The 18,755-nt window shown below is 40.0% G+C and overlaps 2 protein-coding genes across 2 annotated transcripts; one reads left to right on the top strand and one right to left on the bottom strand.

Moving 5' to 3' along the window:
• The first annotated feature begins 238 nt into the window (after positions 1 to 238).
• kiaa1958 (KIAA1958 ortholog) lies at positions 239 to 14,857 on the top strand. Its single transcript, XM_030767902.1, has 6 exons — positions 239 to 314; positions 1,190 to 2,255; positions 11,625 to 11,804; positions 11,926 to 12,129; positions 12,493 to 12,792; positions 13,824 to 14,857. Exons 2-6 carry the CDS (start codon positions 1,205 to 1,207, stop codon positions 14,855 to 14,857), a joined length of 2,769 nt encoding a protein of 922 aa, XP_030623762.1. The 5' UTR covers positions 239 to 314; positions 1,190 to 1,204.
• Positions 14,858 to 15,622: 765 nt separating this feature from the next.
• inip (ints3 and nabp interacting protein) lies at positions 15,623 to 17,154 on the bottom strand. The gene is made up of 4 exons (XM_030769975.1): positions 17,028 to 17,154; positions 16,580 to 16,676; positions 16,328 to 16,418; positions 15,623 to 15,799 (listed from the first exon to the last, which is right to left on the bottom strand). Exons 1-4 carry the CDS (start codon positions 17,050 to 17,052, stop codon positions 15,701 to 15,703), a joined length of 312 nt encoding a protein of 103 aa, XP_030625835.1. The 5' UTR covers positions 17,053 to 17,154; the 3' UTR covers positions 15,623 to 15,700.
• Positions 17,155 to 18,755: the final 1,601 nt, after the last annotated feature.

Genomic DNA, 18,755 nt, shown 5'->3' with positions numbered 1-18,755 from the left:
ACAAATGCGTGGTTTACGTTTCCATGAGAACGTTGTCTCTGTTTACAAGTGACTGCTGTCTAATCTTACAATTTATAGTTGAACTGGCTGCTATCTACCTGTCAAAAATCACTGTTATCAGTACATTCGTGCGTATTTCCGGTACGTGCGGAAGTGGCGACGTGAAAAAGAATTTATCGTTAAAAAATCCTACCATATTCAAGAAAGGTTGGGAAACCCAAGTTGGCCTATCCGAGGATAGCGTTTGACACTTGTGACAATATACGGAATCACCATATGTGAGAAACTTTGTATGAAGATTCTCCTGTGCAGAGGTAATTTTTTGTATCTGAGGAGTTATTGTTTGGTTATGTATTCACAAGTACAGCTTGCCATCGCAGTCGAATTGACTGTACTCCATCAGTGGAACAAACGCTAGCGAATTAGCTACAGATTTAACTGAAAATTTGGTCTTTTTTTGGTTTATGTGCATGAAATGGCTAATAACGTTAATCCTGCTAGTTGAAGCGTCCATTGTGACCAGACATTGAAGCAATGCGATATTCAATTAGCAATATTTGCACTTAGCAATAAAGGCTGGAAAACTAGCACGGCACGTTTTTAACTGCCTTGTTAAGAAACAATGATATTTTGAATGGCATTACCGTTAGTTAGCCACACACTTTGTAAGTGGATCACAGTGATCAAATAGTAAGAGTCGTGTGAGACGTCTGAATCCTCTACTGAATGTGATACGCGTTAGCTCGACTATCTCTCTTTTGTTGAGAGGTTGTTAGCTACCGAAGCTAGACAAAAGATTTGCCTGACGGAATGAATAGTGTTCTGGCTCGGGGTGGCAGCAAATCGGTCACTTCCACTTCATTCTATTGAGGATTATTAAGGAGAATATTATTTCTTGTTTTGAAACTAGGCTAACTTTATGTGTCATTTCGCTAAAAGAGAATAATGACGCTACTTAAGAGATTGTTTACAACTCATAAATGTATGTAAACATCAAACAGGTTAAAATTGAGCGAACTTGGCACAACCCCTACAGATAAAAGCATTTCTTATATAATTTCCTGTTGTGTAGTGTGCCGCAACTGTTACGCCGCTGTCTACATTGTAGGGGGTGAGATGCATAGTTCGTGGTGAAGTTAGGCTGATAGTTACTGTTCGTGAAAAGTTAATGGATTGTCTTTCTCTTCAGGGGAGGAAGCCGAATATGGAAGACTGTTTGCACACGTCTTCTGACAATTTAGCTAAACTGGTGAGATGGGCTCATAGTCACGGAACTATTTGTGCCCTCATCCCGGGTCTCAAGCACCTTCTCACAGAGGGTGCCCATGGCAACCTCACAGCTTTATGGGGCTGCAGTGCTGGCCATGCCTACCACTGGCCTCTTACCAGCACTTGTAAGAACAGTCAAAAGGATCGTGTACGCTACTCGGACAGCCGCAGCATCAACTCTGACAACTTAATGCAGGGAGCTGCTAGTGCCATTCAGAGCAATCCAGCGGAGAGGTTCCTGAGCAATTCTGCCAAGGTGAAAGGAGACTCCCATCAGACCCGTGACTCCTGTGACTTCTCCAATTGTAGTGAGCCTTCTGAAGTTGATGACAACACAGAAGAGTACAGTAACAACCTGTTTGACATTGTCTGTGAGTCCTCAGCCACAGACGAAGAGGGTGATTCAGAGCCCAACCACACTCCCAGCACCACACAGAGGAAGAGGGGCACCCCAGGGACAGGATCTGAGGACAGCACTGATCCATCTGTTAAAAAGATCAAACAAGAGAGGGCAGAAGACTATTACACAGTGGCCAATCCCCAGTTGCCTGGAGGGCCCGAAAGCACCCAGTCATCCAGTGGTGTGTCCCAGTCCCCCAAACCAAACTCTCACACAAGACCGTCGTCTAGATCATCACTATCCCATTCTGGACACCACAAAGCACCCTCCGTGGATGGGGACTCATTGGGAGTTTCTTCCTCCCCGCTGGGTAGTTCGTCTCCACATGCTCCATCTATGGCCAAGCCCATGCGTGTCCCTCATCACAGTTCACAATGCAAACAGCCTTTGAATTTGACCCCAGGCCCCAACCAGAGCATGGCTGCTTTACATCACCCAGGAAAAACTGAACTGATAGAGAGTCTTCCTAATGATGATCTCACTAAGTCTGCATTGCCTTTTGGAGATATGCCAGGTGGGATAAACCCGGAGTTGGACCTGTTAGCAGCTCAGGCGCTGAGTGCAGATCCCAAAGGAGACGCTACAGGTACAGTCCTTTATTGTTGTTCAGATTATTTAATAATCCTATGCAGATTGTGCCTGTTTGAAGTTTGTCTGTTTAATTAATGCTTTAAAACATACCGTAAAACTTCCAATAACAGCAGAGTCGCCAATAAACGCAGGCCTCTTATAATCGCTGGTTCGCGCGACCCTTTCGGTGAAATAAACGCCTGCCTCAAACGCTGGGGAAAATTATATTTATTTTTCAGGACTATAAAACAAAAGAGCAGTGGGTTAAAATGATTACAGTGGTCCTATTTAATTTTTTGTGGCTAAATAAACGAAATAACACTGGTTTTGAAAAGGTAGCCCTGTTGTTTTTCCAGGCTATAAAAAGGAAAGCACATGGGTTAAAAAACAAACAAACAATGTTTAGTCTATTCACTGTTTAGGCTGTTCACTTTTCCTAACTAGAGTATTTCGCATCTTCTGAAAATAGACAGCTTTATTGTCAACATGGCTACAAAAAGAAAATATGAGATCAAGTTCAAGCTTGAAGTAATTGAATATGCAGAGCAGAATTCAGGAGAAGCGGCAGCACGGCATTTTGGAGTTGATCCGAGAAGAATTCGACAATGGAAACAGCAAAAAGAGCTTCTTCTGTCTTCAGACCAAAAGAGAGCTAGGCTTGATGGTGGAGGGAGAAAGAAATTAAGTGAGGAGATGGAGGCCAAGCTGGTGGAGTGGATCTTGAGTGCACGGGCAAACCAACAGCGTGTGTCGAGGAAACTGATCCAGCTGAAAGCTAAAGAGATATACATATCTATTAATGGAGCTGACAGATTTGCAGCTAGTCGTGGGTGGCTTGCCAAGTTTTTGCATCGCAATGGATTTGCTGTGCGGAGGCACACCCCTGTGGCCCAGGAAGATACCGGGCACTTTGTAGGGAAACTTGTGTCTTATGTGGACTTTGTTAACAAGACAGTGGCTAATAAAAAAATTTCGGAGGAAAACATCATAGCCATGGATGAGATTGCTGTTTGGTTTGATGTCGCCGGACCAACAATTGTGGATAAGCAAGGTGTACGGAGTGTCCCCCTAAAAACTACTGGCCATGAGAAAAGTCACCTAACTGTGGTTTTGGCTGCAAAAGCAGATGGCACGAAGTTGAAGCCCTACATTGTGTTTCGAGAGTCTGTTAGAGATGTTAAAGCAACGCAGGACATCAATGGAGTCATTGTAAACTCATCTTCAAATGGATGGATGAATGACAGCCTTACCGCAGATTGGCTACAGAGAGTCGTGGGGAAAGTCAGCTACAGTCCCCGTCTTTTAGTATGGGACTCTTACCGATGCCACATCGGCGCTGCCACCAAAGCGGAACTCGCAAGTGGCTACAAACTGACCATGGCAGTCATTCCTAGTGGGTGCACAAGGTACATCCACGCCCCCTTTGTTGTATGGAATAAACCATTCAAAGCAAGCCTCCACGAATCATACGACAACTGGATGGCAGGTAACAGAGACAAAGAGTACATGGCTGGGGGAAACCTGCGAGCCCCCGCGAGCCGTCTGCTTGTGGACTGGGTAGTCAAAGCTTGGGCTAAGCTGGACGTGGAGCTGGTGAAAAAGTCTTTCAAGGTTTGTGCCCTGACTGTTCCTGCTGATGGGACCGAGGACCACCTCATCCACTGCTTCAAGGAGGGAGAACCCTGTGCATCTGGGAGAGCGCTACTCGTGCAAGCTAGACAGCGAAATGGAATTGCAACGGTGATGAGCCAGTGCGATGAAGATGAAGAAGAGCTTGCCAATAATGAACTGGTGGTGTATGATGATGATAATGATGAGGACTAGGAGGAGACAGTAGGCGAGTGTTTCCCGTTAGGCAGGCCTGTTCCTTGTATCGGCCTATTTCACGTGTTTGAGCTACTGTGGATGTTCAACATTACCATTACCTTTATCACTAACTTTAATTATTGCTAACTCATGAGAGCCTCAAGTTTAGTTAAGACTAGGGGAAGTTTGTGTAGTGCTGCTTTCAGTTGCGCTGTTGAAATATGTTGGAGGTGCTTTTATTGCAGCCTGTTCTGCCTGTTGAAGTTTCATCACAGCAGAGAATGAAGTAGGCTAATTTTAACATTACACCATAGCATTGACAGCTGAAATGTTAAATGAAATTGGGTTTTTGTAAATTAAATCGTTTTGCAAACATAATTTTAGCTAGTGTGTTTCCTGTGTGGTTTTTTTTTGGGGGGATGCTTTAGGCTCAAACGAATGACTTTGCAGCTCAAACAAAAATTTTTTTAGGCTACATGAGGTTGTTTTAGTGAATTCAGATTGTCTTATGCGTGTTCATCTGTTCGTGAGTTAGATTAAACATAAACGAACAAAACAGGCTGTCTTTCGGGTCATGGTCGTCTAAATTCACAGTGATGCTGCTATTCGTACAGACTGTCACTGCAACCTATGACGGGAGAGCACAATGTTTAACTTACTTTATTAGTGACTCCTGTTTGAGTTGTTACCAAAGAACGCTGTATAAGGTTTGTTAAGTGGGCTACTGGGGGGGGGGGCACTGGAAATTTTCCTGGTCAGTTCAGCCGCCAAAAGCTTACAGAAGCCTGAGGGCTTATGGTGAAATAAACGCAGGTCTCCAATTAATGCCAGTAAAGTTAAGTAATTAAAGCAAATAAACGCCTCTGCGTTTGTTGGAAGTTTTACGGTATTTGTGGATGTGTGTTTGCTGAATGTATGATTGAGTGTTCCTATGCATGGACTACTTATAGTCTCTTTTGAAATCACTTGTAGTAATTAGTAAGCAGTTAGTAATTTGACACATGATACAAAAGGTTAATGCATCTGTTGCTGCGTAAGGGCCACTGGGAAATGTTCTGGTTTCATGCTGAACCAAAGAAACAGTATTCACTCTCAAGTTTGTCAGGAGGGGTCTTGGACTCAGATGCACCACAGCCAGAATCTTCTATTTGACAATGCACACATTAGCCCTGTGGTACATCCGAGGTCTTGAGTTCAATGGATATTAATAATTTCTCTGTGGCTGAATAGTTCAAAGATACAGTATATGAGTAAGTTTCACAATAAACCTTTTCAGTGTTTCTCATGACTCAAGCACTGATTCTTTTATACTGTCCTAAAAGCACCATGACCAATAACTGTTCAACACGTTACCATAGCAAAAAAGGGGTGTTTTCGCCATTTGCTATTAGGCAACATATTGTTATTTTAGAGAAGAAAACGGTTAGGGTTAGCATTACATTCTCAACTTCTTTTTTTAATACATAATGATCATTGAACCTGGCCAGTTTGAATGAAGACCCATATCAGGATGCCATATTGGCTATGCAATTTATTCTCCCTGTTTTGAAAAGAAAATTGGTATCAGCAATATGCACCACACACAATACAACCCACTGGACATAATGGTAATAAATACAAATGATGAAATGCGTTCTTGTGGTTGTGGGCAAGCGAGATAGATGATGGTACATGTATGGCTGTCATGTGACTGTGGGGCTGCATGCACTTCAGCAGGTTGTCATCTGATTTATTCCTCTAATTACATTTATGAGTGCTCAGTCAAGGCAGTGGATTAGATTTATGGTGCTGCAGAGGTGTGTCCCCTCCCCCACTCAGCACACGCACTGTACATGCAGACACAACACGCAACTGAGAAATGTCATCAGTAACCCAAACGATCAGATTTTAACTCAAGATAACACGAGCTAGAAAATGAAGCATGGGAAAAAAAAAAAAAGTCTAACGTCAACTGTAAATGCAATAACATTATTTCTTAGTGTGACCGTTTCTTTGCGCACTAGTGCTCGAAAGGACATGATGTACAAATGCAGAAAGCCTGGGTAATAAAAACAGAAAACTGATTTTAGGTGGTTCCATTTGACCAGTGCCTGTGTGGTATCTAATCAGGACTCCTGTTACTCTTCTGTTTTCTGCAAAACATTCTTCAAGGAAAAGTCTGCGATTTTTTTTTTGTTTTTGTTAAGATATTTTGGTATTTTTACTATTATACTAAGATATACTATTCCCTATGTTTACATGATTATTGATGAATTCAGATTATTTTTATAACTCTGCAGTAAATAGAACATTTCTGTTGAAAATATGTCTTCAAAGACTGACTTGAGATTTAAGATCTAGGGCAGATGTCTATTGATTTGAACATCAAGAAACATCTAAAATATTGCACTAAAATCTGGTGCTAGTTATTATTAGCCTAGTTGATGAGTGTCTTGTATCTTGTGTCACTGACTTCAGAAATGATCGTATTATATTACTTCAGACAAAATGGAAGGCCTAGATGCAGATGTGAGGTTCATTCGCATGTTTGTTTTATTTAATGTCCTCTGAGGTTTTTTTTTTTTTTGGTAAATATGACATTGAAGCTACATATTTAGGACCTAACAATCTGTAATGTAAATGAATAGTTTGGGGTTGACTTTAGAACTGTTTTCTAGAACTCCTAATGGAAGAATCGACATTTTGGGAAAGTATCATTTTGAAGTGATTTAGAGTGTTGTTTGCAGTGCTTCTGGGAAGAAGAGCAGGCTTGCCTCCTCAATGTGACTGCTGCAAATTAAGAAGCAAACTTCAGCTACCTGTGATTCACAATTTTTTTTTCTTCTTAATCGTGTGTATGGGGCAAATGAAAGGGAAGTTTCATCTAAACAGATGCTCAACAAATGTTTCAGTGAACCTTTATAGTATTACACATGCTGCCAATGCCTCAGACACTCCGGCATTCGGGGGATGTGGTGTTGGTTGTATTATTATTAAATGATTTGCATATAGGCATTCTGGTAACATTATTTTAAAAAATGGTGTTAGTGTTATTAATGTTTTACCTCAAAGAGGTCAAAGTTTAGACATTGACAGTTACAAATAGAGTAACAGTGTTTTAGTACTTGCTTATCTTGCTTCAGTCTGAAAACTCCTCACAAATTAAAAAAAAAAAAAAAAAAGAAAAGGTTATGATGAATGCTGGGAACTGTAGGCTGTCTGAGGACAATGAAAGTAAATAAAATTCTTTGTGAGGTTATGTGTGCCACTTATTTGGTGGCTGTGGTTTGGAGTGGGAATCAGCCCTAATTAAAATGTTGTATAGATAGCAACTAACATAAAATTCCTTACATTTTCTCAGATCCACAGAATAATGTTACAGGAATGCTCATCTACAAATGATTCCAGAACAGTCTGAGTTTGTTTGTGCAAAATGAATTTTCTTGTGTGATTTCAAACTGAAGTCTGGTCTAAAACAAAATGACCTAAATTCATCAATAACAGTCCAAACATCGAAGTACAGCGAAACCAAAGGGACGTCCTCTTTAATAGTTCAGTGGTGTTTTAGAATAACAAACAAAAAAAAAAAGAGCAGGGCGAGTGTAACATGTCCATCCAACTTTTTTTTTTATGGTGGAATTTTAGCATCGCATGGAAAAGTGTGTGGTTTAAAGTCGCGTCTCTTTTGAGTTTTCCAAATTACCGACGTCTGTCACCACAGAACTACGGCAAAATGGAAATTTTTGGAAAAATATGTATAATTAAGTGTTTTACCAAAACGATTGAAAAAATTCCCTTGATGTGGCTTTTGCTGCACTCTCCCACACTGGAGCACATCAGGCCAGATGATCCTCTCAGAAATGTCCATATTCTGAAATCTCATTTTAGAAGGAAACGGACGGTGCCGTTATTGATCTAACTCCGAACCAAAACATGATGCTTTAAAGGTGAGTCTTATAGATACGTTCACTTTTCTCTCTTAAAATAGATTTCATAGTCTCTTGTAACACTGAAGTTTGATTCAGTTTTTCTGTACTAGAAGTCGTTTGCATGACGACAATCTTAAATAAAGTTGAATTATGCAACATTTCTATACAAAGTGGATGAACTGGAATTTGATCATATTTACAGGTTAACAAGAGAGTGGAGAAGATGGAATGTGCTGTTTCTGTGAATGCCGGCCATGTTGAGAAAATGGTTAGTTTTGTGTGTGTAAAATTTCTATCAGCAAATGTCCATGTCGTCCCTTGTTTCTTATGAAAAGGCTCAAGGCATGTAGAGGTGCTGTGGTAACTGCTTCTGTATTGGATCTAGTTCTCTAGCAAATGCAAAAAAAAAAAAAAAAAAAAAATTGGGAAAAATTATATTGCGTAATTGGAAATAAAGAATTTAACATTTCTTTGTTGATAATGTTTTTTGTTTAATTTATATTGATGTCAGTGGACCTCTTAGTTGCTTAAGCAAATGTTCCCATTTGCAGTACACACAGATCCACCAGTGTGTGAGAGGGTAACATCAATGTGTTATCGCCGCTGATATTCAAAGTATTCCTGGCTCTAACACTTAATGTATGATAAGGATATTTTCTGTCCTCTGTCAAAAAGCTTGTATTGATTAGGTTTGTCACTGTATGTGATCACTGTTGGGCAGTTGTATATAGGCCATGTGAGGGCCTTTCTATATTACCACCAAACATTCATAATGGATTAGTCTCCAGCGTTTAGAAATTTATAAGCATGCCCATTGGCTGTGTTACAGGTCGAGTGCTTCATTTGATTCCTTCCACTCCAGACACAGTAAACGATGGATACTGGCTGCCCGTGTCAGAACACTGCTCTGACAGCGAGAGGCTCGTTGAAGAAAGGAGACAGCTCGAAGAATTTGTTGCAGGCATAGGTGGGTCGTCCACTCCCAATCAAAAGAGGATGAAAACATTTTTTACATGACTCAGGATTTTAGTTACCTCTGATTTTAGGGATCAAGTTAAGAAGAGTTTTGATATGAACAGTCTAGGAATATTTTGGATCGTCCGAAAACACAATAAATGTCACAGGCAGTTACTTTCAAGGAAAGTGAAATAACGGTATCTGATGGAGTAATAATCATTTTATATTGTTGTAAATTTGACTATTTCTCGCGCAGACGCGGTAACACTGCAGAGCTTGCAGTCTGTCATAGCCCGAATTCTTCTATTCCATGAGAGGACTCAGAGACCAGTGGCTAATCCACCCAGACCAGGGGAACAGGAGCTCTTTCCAGGCTGTGGCCTCTTTCTTCCCACCATTAAACTGGCTGCCATACATCAGGAGTCCAGACAAGACTGCATGAGGCTCTTTCACCTCCTCTTTGAGCACTTCTTTACTGAGGAGGACCTCATTGGGGCAGTGGCTTTTGGGAAAAGGGGCAAAGTACCCGATGGCAAGAAGATCTTGGATAGAAAAACCGTAGATGGAATTATATGTGAGTACTTAGTGTTTTTTGGATTCGGACGATAACTTAAAAGTTTGACGAGTAAGGTATGAAAAATTCGTTTAGGTTTGTGTCGTGTGCTTAGCTACGCAGCTGGTGTGTGTGGTGCAATTTCATTTTATAAACTTATTGCAGCGAATTTATTTCGACTGTTGATTTTTAAGCGTCATTTTATTATTTTCATTTTCAGCTTACGTTCTTCGGTGCTCGACCATGGACGGATGGACATCGGTGGAATCGTCGAAGCTGAAGAAGGCCTGTATCAATAAGTGCAGGCTGAGAGTCAGTCAGAAAAGAAAGCTATCCCAAGACACTTATCTTTTTCAAGATCAGCCAAAGTCAGGGTCCTCATTCATCTGATGAGTGTAGATGGCTCTTCTGTCTTTGAGACTTTCATTTAAAATCTGTTACAAAACTTTAAACTGGTAAATGTGAAATTTTAGGAGTATCAAAGGATCAGATATGAGTAAACACGTTGTTTTCTTGGTCCTCTACCGAGTTATGTGTTGCGTTAAAAGATCAGACAGCCATTGGATGTTTAAATAATATATTTTTGCTGCTTAAAGCTTCACAGTTGTGTGTAGGCTTGGCAGCACACAGGGTATGATTGTAGCTGGTAAAAGAATGAAAAAGAACATGTTCACAGTTCTGTCCTCAGTGTCAGCCCGCTGGGCTCCACTTCTCTGTCCTAATACGTCAGAAATGTGGTTCTCGTGTTAAAACCACAGTATTACCAAGTTCATTTAACTACATTTTATGGTTCGTTTGCCTGTTTAATGAACATTTCATTGGTGTGCTAGTTTTTTTTTTTATTTGTGATGGTATTTATTATCAGTGTGTAAATAAACCAGACATTTTGTTCACATCTGTCGCCCCTTTCTATTATTGATTTTGATTTTTAGAGTAGTAATTTCATACTAAATCAACGGTAGGATTTGAAATAAAAATTATATTGGTGTATATGTTGGTGTACTGCTTTTTTGTTGTCTGGTGGTTTCACAGGTCTGAGTACTTAATTTTATTTGAGGCAAAATCATTATGAAGAATTCACTGAGAAAAGGGAAACTCGTTTTCTAAACTCGGTTAAAGGAAAGTAAAAGACAGTACAAAAATAGGAGAGATTTGCTCATGTTACCAACCAACATTTTTAGTGAGAGATTCTCACTTCCTAATAAGGAGAATCATTTTTTGATTAGCAGGTAGGTTTGAACTTTATTGAATTCACCTAGCATTGGCAAATGTGAGCCTATTATTTATTTATTTTTATCATTTTTTTTTTTTTTTTGAGCAGCTTACATTTATTCACTCTGTGGTGGCATGCTGTCTAAGACTTTCAGGCTTGCTTCATCAGAGCTCTCTGATTTGATTTGATTTGATTTATTTATGATTTTCTTTTAAGAACGCTGAAAGTATCTTAACGTGATGCCTTTGCACTGCTTCTTATTAGTCTTCCGTGGTGTTGAATGGTTTTGGCAAAGGACATAATGCGCTCCATTTTAATGATCCTAATAAAACATGAAGCCTCACAGACAAGCACATAAAAAAAAAAAGAAATGAAAAGTAAATGAAGTTGTTCAGTTCTTTTTGTGCCAGAGCTTGTGCTGTGCAGAGTCTGTAATACACTGCTAGTGTTGTCATTTGTGTATAACGCCCTGCTTGTACTTTTTTGAGGCAACTATTGGTGAAAACCATAAACTCGATAAAAAAGACTTAACAGAGGTCGTTTGAAAATTTTGTTATTTACTCTGGGGTGATACTTTTGAATTATGTACTACACAAAAATTGAATGAATATGTTATACTAAATCTCATGCAGGAAATCCATAGAAAACTATAACTACATCGGACTTTTGTGATTGGAGTGAGAAGAGACTCTTGAGAGGAGGGTTTTGTCTGTTAAAGTGGAGCCTTATGTTCTAATGATTTCAGGGCCGAGATTGGTTTCATTTGCCATTGAACGAAAACTCATTGCTAGCCACAGTACAGTGTTTTCTGTTGAGTTTTCCATTCTCTGTGTGGTCCTAAACGGAACTTTGCGATTGTGATTCAGTGTGATATAATTTTACATTTTCAGTTGGAGTGGATGTTTTTATCAATGTGTCCTCACCCCTGTACGCTTCTTTCTCAAACAGTGCCTCCTGCTTTGTACGAAATAGAGCGACTGAAGGCACTTCTACAGGCGGAGAGAAGCAAAAGTGAAATGATGGGGGAGACAATAAGCAGCCTAAAGCAAGATAAGGAACTACTCCAGCAAGAGCTTACCAAAAAAGCTGAGCTCATCTGCGACTTCCTCCAAGACCAGCTCCGGCCAGGTAAGGTCCCCCCTTTATTGTTCTGTGGTTCAGTTTTTAGAGACATATCCTTATTTGTGTAGAGAAGAGAGAAGTTTTAGGAGTGAGGAATCATTTTTTCCCCCTTGTGTCTGTTTTTTAGATAAAAGGAGGGGTCACGCCTCCAGTCAGATGGAGGCTGGTACTTCTCATCAGCTCATAGCGACCTTCCCTGATGAAGGAACAGCGTTTGAGTCACCGGCTCTCTTTGACTCTTTTGAAGAAGTGGAATTGCACCCACTGGACAGACAGAGGACCATTAAGATTACCAAGAGGAGCAGGGAGGGGGAGAACACACGAGTTCGAAGTAAGTGATACATTAAAAAAAAAACAAAAAAAACACAACAGCAAACAATAATAACTCTCACCTGTAGTTTAGCAGTCTCTTAGCAGAGTTAGCTATTCTTTTTAAAACCACTTTCTTAATACAGTTTGAGAAAGATGAGGGGTGCATTTTTGAGAACCCCCAAAAAACTCTTTATGTGTTATATGTTTTCTGTTGGGTATTTCCTTCTTAAAGACACAGAGGTTATTCTTAGGCATTCTTTGAAATTGCCATTGCAATATTTTTGAAACCATATTTTGCAGTTACGGCTGCTACATAAATGAATCTACATAAGGTATTCAGCATATAATAATGTAACAAACTAAAATTCTTTTTTTCTTCCAGTGAAAAACGTTGTTGGGGTTATCGCGAGGTACATGGCCGCTCTACAGGAATTTCGGCGAAGCGTCTCTATGAAAGTTGCATTTGACAGAGTCGGCGTGGACCGGAACACCATTTCTAGGACTGCAGCCATAGCTGAGCTGAGTCTGGCTGCCCCTGAGGTCTTCCACGCTTTGCCCCCGTGGGACGAGAAAGAGGAGACACTGGCCCACTACGCCGTCCGCTGCCGTCAGGCCATGGACGAAAACATCAAAGCCAAGATAAAAGCAATGAAAGCGAAGGGAGATCTCTTACCTATAGTCAGCAAATAAAGAGAAAGCAGCAGAACTCTGTCTGTGTTCTACATGAGCGGCGGACACGTTTGTGACCCTTTTAAAATGACCCGTGCTTTTTTTTTTTTTTATCCATTCCACTTTTGTCCATCCCTCATTCTCCTTTGCTTTTGTGGACCAGCTGTGCTCACAAAATCATATGCGCACACACACACACTCACACACAAACCTGGAGAAACACTTGTATGTTGGAACACATAGTAACTTTAATAGTTGTTGTGCTAACCAATGTCTAACATGATCGCTGAAATCTAAACATGGATTGTTTTGTAAATCTTGTATGATTTCATCGTTGCTCGACCAGTATTGACTTTGTCAGACTACTCTTTCAGTAATGACCTTTTGAAAATAATGTTGATGGTTTTAATCATTTTTGTAATAATGCATGCCTACCACTTATTAAAAATATGTTTGTGCCCTCTGTTTTTATTTCTCTTGCACATGTATACCCTAAAGTTAGTGTCATATGGTAGGTTTGTCAAGGTGCAGTGTGTATAAAAAAAAAAAATAATAATAATAATCCCTGATCATTCAATACAGTAGCAACTAGCCGCACTAGCCATTACAATACCTACAATAATAAAAAAGCAAAATGATGTCAAAAGGTCTTTTGTGTTTTTTATTGAAAAAGGGGTGAAGTTGGAATATAAGTAGTTTTTTTTTTCATTTAACGTTTCAAGCTTTAGAGCACAACATTTAGGACAAACACTCAAAAATGAGCAGAAAGTCTAAAGTCATAAAAGGTTATGACTTACAAAGGAAAAGCTTAAATGGGCTTCATGCTTATAAACACAAAATAAGAGTTAAGTTTACTTTGATTTTATGACAGCTGACCCAAATTCAGAAAGATTCTGAGGCTCTTTTAAATGACTACATTTATATATTTAAAGACTGGTGAATGGTGTGGTGAAAACACGTGTCTGTCTGTGCAGGATTCACTCTTTCTGACATACAGTCATTGAGAATATTGCACCACTTTCCCTTTTTTTTTCTTTAAAACAGAAATGGACAGAGGAGCAGAAGCATTCCGGGAACAGAACGAAAAGACTATCCGTAGTACCCAGACGGCGCTCCGAAACTTCCGGGACTTCCTGATCTCCAAGTTCCCGACGGAGACCAGAGAGATCTACTGTATCCCCTGTCAGGAGCTGGACATCTACCTGGCCTCCTTCTTTGTGGATGCCCGACAGAAGGACGGCTCTGAGTATGAGCCCAACAGTCTGGCAAACTACCAGTGTGGCCTGGAACGCTACCTTAAGGAGCAGCACTATGGTTACAGCATCACCAGGGACAAAGAGTTCAGGCGTTCACAAGAAGCCCTCAAGCAGAAGCAGCTGGAGCTGAAGTTCAAAGGGAAAGGCAACAAGCCCCATAAGTCGATGAAGCTGACGTTTGCTGACGAGCTGATCTTGAGGAAGAAGGGTCTGTTAAGCCGGTTTAACCCGGAAGGACTCCTTAACCTGGTGTGGTTAAATAACACTAAAGCTTTCGGCCACTGCACGGGTTTCCACGGCGCCTCGCTGAAGTGGGGCGATGTGCGTCTGTTCACCACAGAAACAGGGCTGGAATACCTGGAATGGTCCTGTCAGGATCTGAATGACATCAGGGGCCGACGATCCGGAACAGAGTGCCGGATCTACGCCACCCCCCATTCCCCTCAGTCCTGCCCAGTGCAGGACTATAAAGAGTACGCCCAACGTAGGCCCCAAGCTATGCTTCACGATGACGCCCCGTTTTACCTCTCCATCAGACCTGTGGTCAACCTGGCTGCCCTGCACTGGTACAACTGCCAAGCACTGGGAAAGAACAAACTAGCTAAGATGGTAAAGACCATGTGTGAAAAGGGGAACATCCCAGGGAGGAAGACCAACTTCAGCGTCTATCAAAGCTGTAGCAGCCTGTCAGAGGCTCAGAGTAACCAACTAGTGTTGATCTGTAACAACCTCAGCCAACAGGCCACTGAAACCATGAGCTCTCGTGCCGGAGGAACCAATTTTGTCATTACAGGTTCCTTTGACCCATCTGACAGCATGTGAATACAGCCATGCACAGTAGACTACTTCTCCTTCTCATTGTGTGTTAATTACCCTATGCCTTCCAGTATCCTAAGTAGTATTGTGTTCTGTGGAGCAAATGATGTAGCAGTATATATGAAAGTGTATACACTTGGTGTAATACTGTTCTATTACCTTTCAGTATAAGCACTGTGTTTTTGGATCTTTAATTTTTTAAACTAGTTCTTATTCTATACCGTAAGACACTTGTCTAAAGTGCACTACGTAACTATGAATGCAATTCATGAGCTGTTATTCTAGCTGTTCTCAAATTTTCTACGTCTTCCAGTGTTTAAAACAAAGCGTTTACGTTTGCAACCACCCTTTTCAACTGAGTTTTTTTAAATCCATCCTTTATCTATTTTACAGTGCTCTTCCAGCCTTTTTAATGTTTTAGAATTAATTTAATATTTAAATGTAATGCATTAAATGTGTGTTTCTCTCACTTCTACATTAAAATGTTTTAAGTCTTTTCAAATGAGATCTGATTGTCGAACAAAAATAACCACCATTACAGCACACGTTTGAATTGGATACTGCACTTTTTTTTTTTTTTTTGGACACTTCACAATGAGGAAAGGCCATGGCACAAAAGAGCACTCCAATCAGTAATAACACGAAGATAGAAAGTAATGTTGTATCAGCAAACACTAGTACATCTTAGAAAACTAAAAGCGATTTATTTGTTTTTATTTTCCAAAAATGTCCGTGACAAAAGGTGTACGGCCTCTGTAGACAGACTGGAAGCAAAGATTTTACATAAACAAAGGTTTAAAGCCACAATAAGGAGTTGTTACACCGATAGTGTCAGACTTGTGCAAAATCTCATCCCTCTGCCTCCAGTCTCGGCAGAACAGGGAGTATAAGGTTTCCAAATGAAGAGTCTTGCGTAATGAAGAATCCAGACGAATGAGCGTGTGCATGCTGTGTTAAAGACAAGGGAGTGTATTTACTTGGCAGTGAAACGAAGGGAGTGCAGCATCTACTGCAACAATTGAAAACTCAGCTATCTTTAAACAAAAATGCTAACTTTTAAAGGGAAGTTCACCTGTAGTCCATTATAACAATGAGTGTTGAGAGTTTGTATGTTCCACAGTGTTTTGTTTTTTAATCAGACCCCCTCCCAACCCCCATGACATACATGATTTTTGTTTGTCTGTTCGTTTTTAAGCATGAACGGGGTTAAAAGAACACAGGGATCTATTAGTTTGTGTTCTTGCCGCTGTGTTGTTATTGATTTTCACTGAAATGAGGTCAAAGAAGCATTTTTACTGTGGGTCTTTCAGACAGGACACAGCCATTCAGGAGAGCTGCACAAGTCAGGCATTGATTTACTTCCCGGATTTAACATGTTGACAACAAAATGGGCGACTGTCAGTCAGAAATAAAGAAAAAAAAAAAGACTACGACAATGATTTCCTCATGTCGCAGTAGTTCAATTCTTAATCTCACCTGTAAAGCTGCTTTCTGCTGTGCTGCAATGTGCTGCTGTTCTGCATGGTCACGGAAGTCTTTATTCACTGCTGGTCTCGATAGAGGAATACTATGGATAGGAGAAAAATTAAGAGTCATATTTGCATACGTGACACAGAAAAAAAAGGAGAAATAGAGATCAAGATCATCTTAACTACAACATTCACTGTAGCTTCTGAGGACATTTTACTTGATTGCCATGTAGAAAGAAAAACATGTTAACTTCTATACCTAGCCCCTGGATTATTCATGGACTGGCTTTGTATCAAACGCCTCTTCTCCTTGTCCAGCTCAGCTAGAATGGCAACTCTGTTTTTATTCTGAAAACCTGTGGATGTAAGAGAACATAGTAATTAGTAGGGGGTGTGAATAAAGCTATCAAATCCAGAATATTTCACTGTGCTCGGACTTCAGAGCGGGTTTAAGAGGAGAGTCGGTTTTGCTAGCGCATCTCTAAGACATCTCTACAAAGGGGCCCTAAAAACCATGTGCTGCGATTCATCAGTGATGTGAATAATGTCACATATCCCCAGATTTTAAGGAGGATCAGAGACGACATTAGCGATCATTTAAAAAGAAAGTTTCACCCGTTCATAGACTAACTTTACACTCTACTAGGTACTTCAGCATCTATCCGGCCAAAAGCCACAATTCAAACAAACCATTACAAAAGCCTTACCTTGACCCGGAGGTGCAGACGCCATTTTCTTAGGATACTTAATAACACTCAGTATAATAGGACAATCTGGTTTAAAAAAAAAACACACGGATATTTAACTTCAATGAAACGAATAAATGGAAGTGGATAACAATAACATCTCCTGCGTATCAAGCGGGTATGTTGACTGGACCTCCAAAATGACGCAATCAACAGTCGCCGGCAGTTACCGTAAAGATCAGATTATGTGCTACGTAGAGAGCAGGCATGCCTTCCATATGTGGTCAACATATGAACCACACTACATGCACATTAACGACTTTTTTCGATCATGTGGTTCAGACCAAGTTGGTCTGAAGAAAATCGTTACATTTAATGGGGCAACCTCTGAGTGAATCAGCGAATTAATTTGCAGTGAGAGGAGAAAACTAAAATATTAGACACACACACACTCCACATAAGTACCCACCAATATATATATACGGGCAGTGTGTGTTTGGAGAATGCTCAAGCACTAATCTTTATGACACAACAGATAGCACTCGTAGTGAATGAACAGTAAGCACAATGTAATGATAAATACACCTTAATGTAAGGACCTTGATATACGCTTCTGATTTACAAAAATGTGGACAGCATGGACTCCTTACAGAACTGTATAAATTTAATTTGCTTGTAATTTGTGTACAATATACTGATTACAGAACATTTTACATACATCCTGCTGAATATAAATCTTCCAACTTTGCAAATAATTAAGAATTTTAATTCTGAGTGAAACGTGTTGTTATGAGGATAAACATGAGATAAATTAAATAAGAGTGGGGGAAAAAAAAGAGGTTTACAAGAACAGTGAAAAAGAAAAGGAAAATAAATCTGTTTTGATGTTTACAGAAATACAAGCAATGCTCACATCAAGATATACAGTCAACAAACCAAAATACTACAGGGCTGTTACACGAGATCCTAAATACACATCTAGGAGGTGACACAAGTCATATTGCATTTGCAGATTAGTACAGAGATTCGCTTTGTGAAAAATGCAAGTATTGCAAATTTGAGCAGATACAAAGACACTAATGTAACATTTCATTTACATTTATACAAAAAAAACCAAAAAACAAATCACAAGATTGGGTTACCTGAAAGAAATTGAGAATTATCCTGAAGTGATCGTTTTACTTTAGATATGTGTTCTGTTGTGTTTGACAAGGAGAGGACAATATTTCGCCCGTGGTGACAATATGTTGCCTGTTGTTTATCACTGTCTTTGACAACAGGAAAAAAATCTAATTGCATGCAGATGCTGTGTAAAATGGAGAAGAGAGAGTGGCTTGGGGACTTGATTGTGCTTGAATTTATTAACAGCCCTTAGAAAACTTCCCACAGCAGGTGAAATGTACAGAGAGTCATTCCATGCAACTCTTGGGTTGGCACAGGTGAATTGTAATGCATCAAATCAGCGCTCTGTTAAAACTTTTTTCCCCTCAGCGACTTTCCAAGAGAATGAAGCCAAACGCCCTAGGTGCAAATACTTACAAGCTTTTCCGTAAATACCTGTGCATTCAAAACATAATGTCATTTATTGTCCAGACATTTATCTTAGAAAATGTTCAATTATCAAGTCTGTTTTTGAAAGTAAAAACATACGCACACACACACACACACACACACACCCCTCTAAAATGCACAAAGAAAAGACAAACTGGTCAAATGTGTTGGATGAGAGACCAACTCTGAGTAAACAGT

Source organism: Chanos chanos, chromosome 3, assembly GCF_902362185.1.
Source record: "Chanos chanos chromosome 3, fChaCha1.1, whole genome shotgun sequence".
Lineage (NCBI taxonomy): Eukaryota > Metazoa > Chordata > Actinopteri > Gonorynchiformes > Chanidae > Chanos > Chanos chanos.
Note: the sequence above shows the minus strand (reverse complement) of the source record. Positions and strands in the feature narration are given on the sequence as shown.

Excerpts from the sequence above, each read along its gene's own strand:
- inip (XM_030769975.1), bottom strand. The coding sequence starts at position 17,052 with ATGGCGTCTGCACCTCCGGGTCAAG. Across the intron at positions 16,677-17,027 it reads GTCTGCACCTCCGGGTCAAG|GTTTTCAGAATAAAAACAGA; the intron begins GTAAGGCTTTTG and ends TTACATCCACAG. Across the intron at positions 16,419-16,579 it reads ATGAATAATCCAGGGGCTAG|TATTCCTCTATCGAGACCAG; the intron begins GTATAGAAGTTA and ends TCCTATCCATAG.
- kiaa1958 (XM_030767902.1), top strand. The coding sequence starts at position 1,205 with ATGGAAGACTGTTTGCACACGTCTTCTGACAATTTAGCTAAACTGGTG. Across the intron at positions 2,256-11,624 it reads TCCCAAAGGAGACGCTACAG|TGCCTCCTGCTTTGTACGAA; the intron begins GTACAGTCCTTT and ends TTTCTCAAACAG. Across the intron at positions 11,805-11,925 it reads CCAAGACCAGCTCCGGCCAG|ATAAAAGGAGGGGTCACGCC; the intron begins GTAAGGTCCCCC and ends TCTGTTTTTTAG.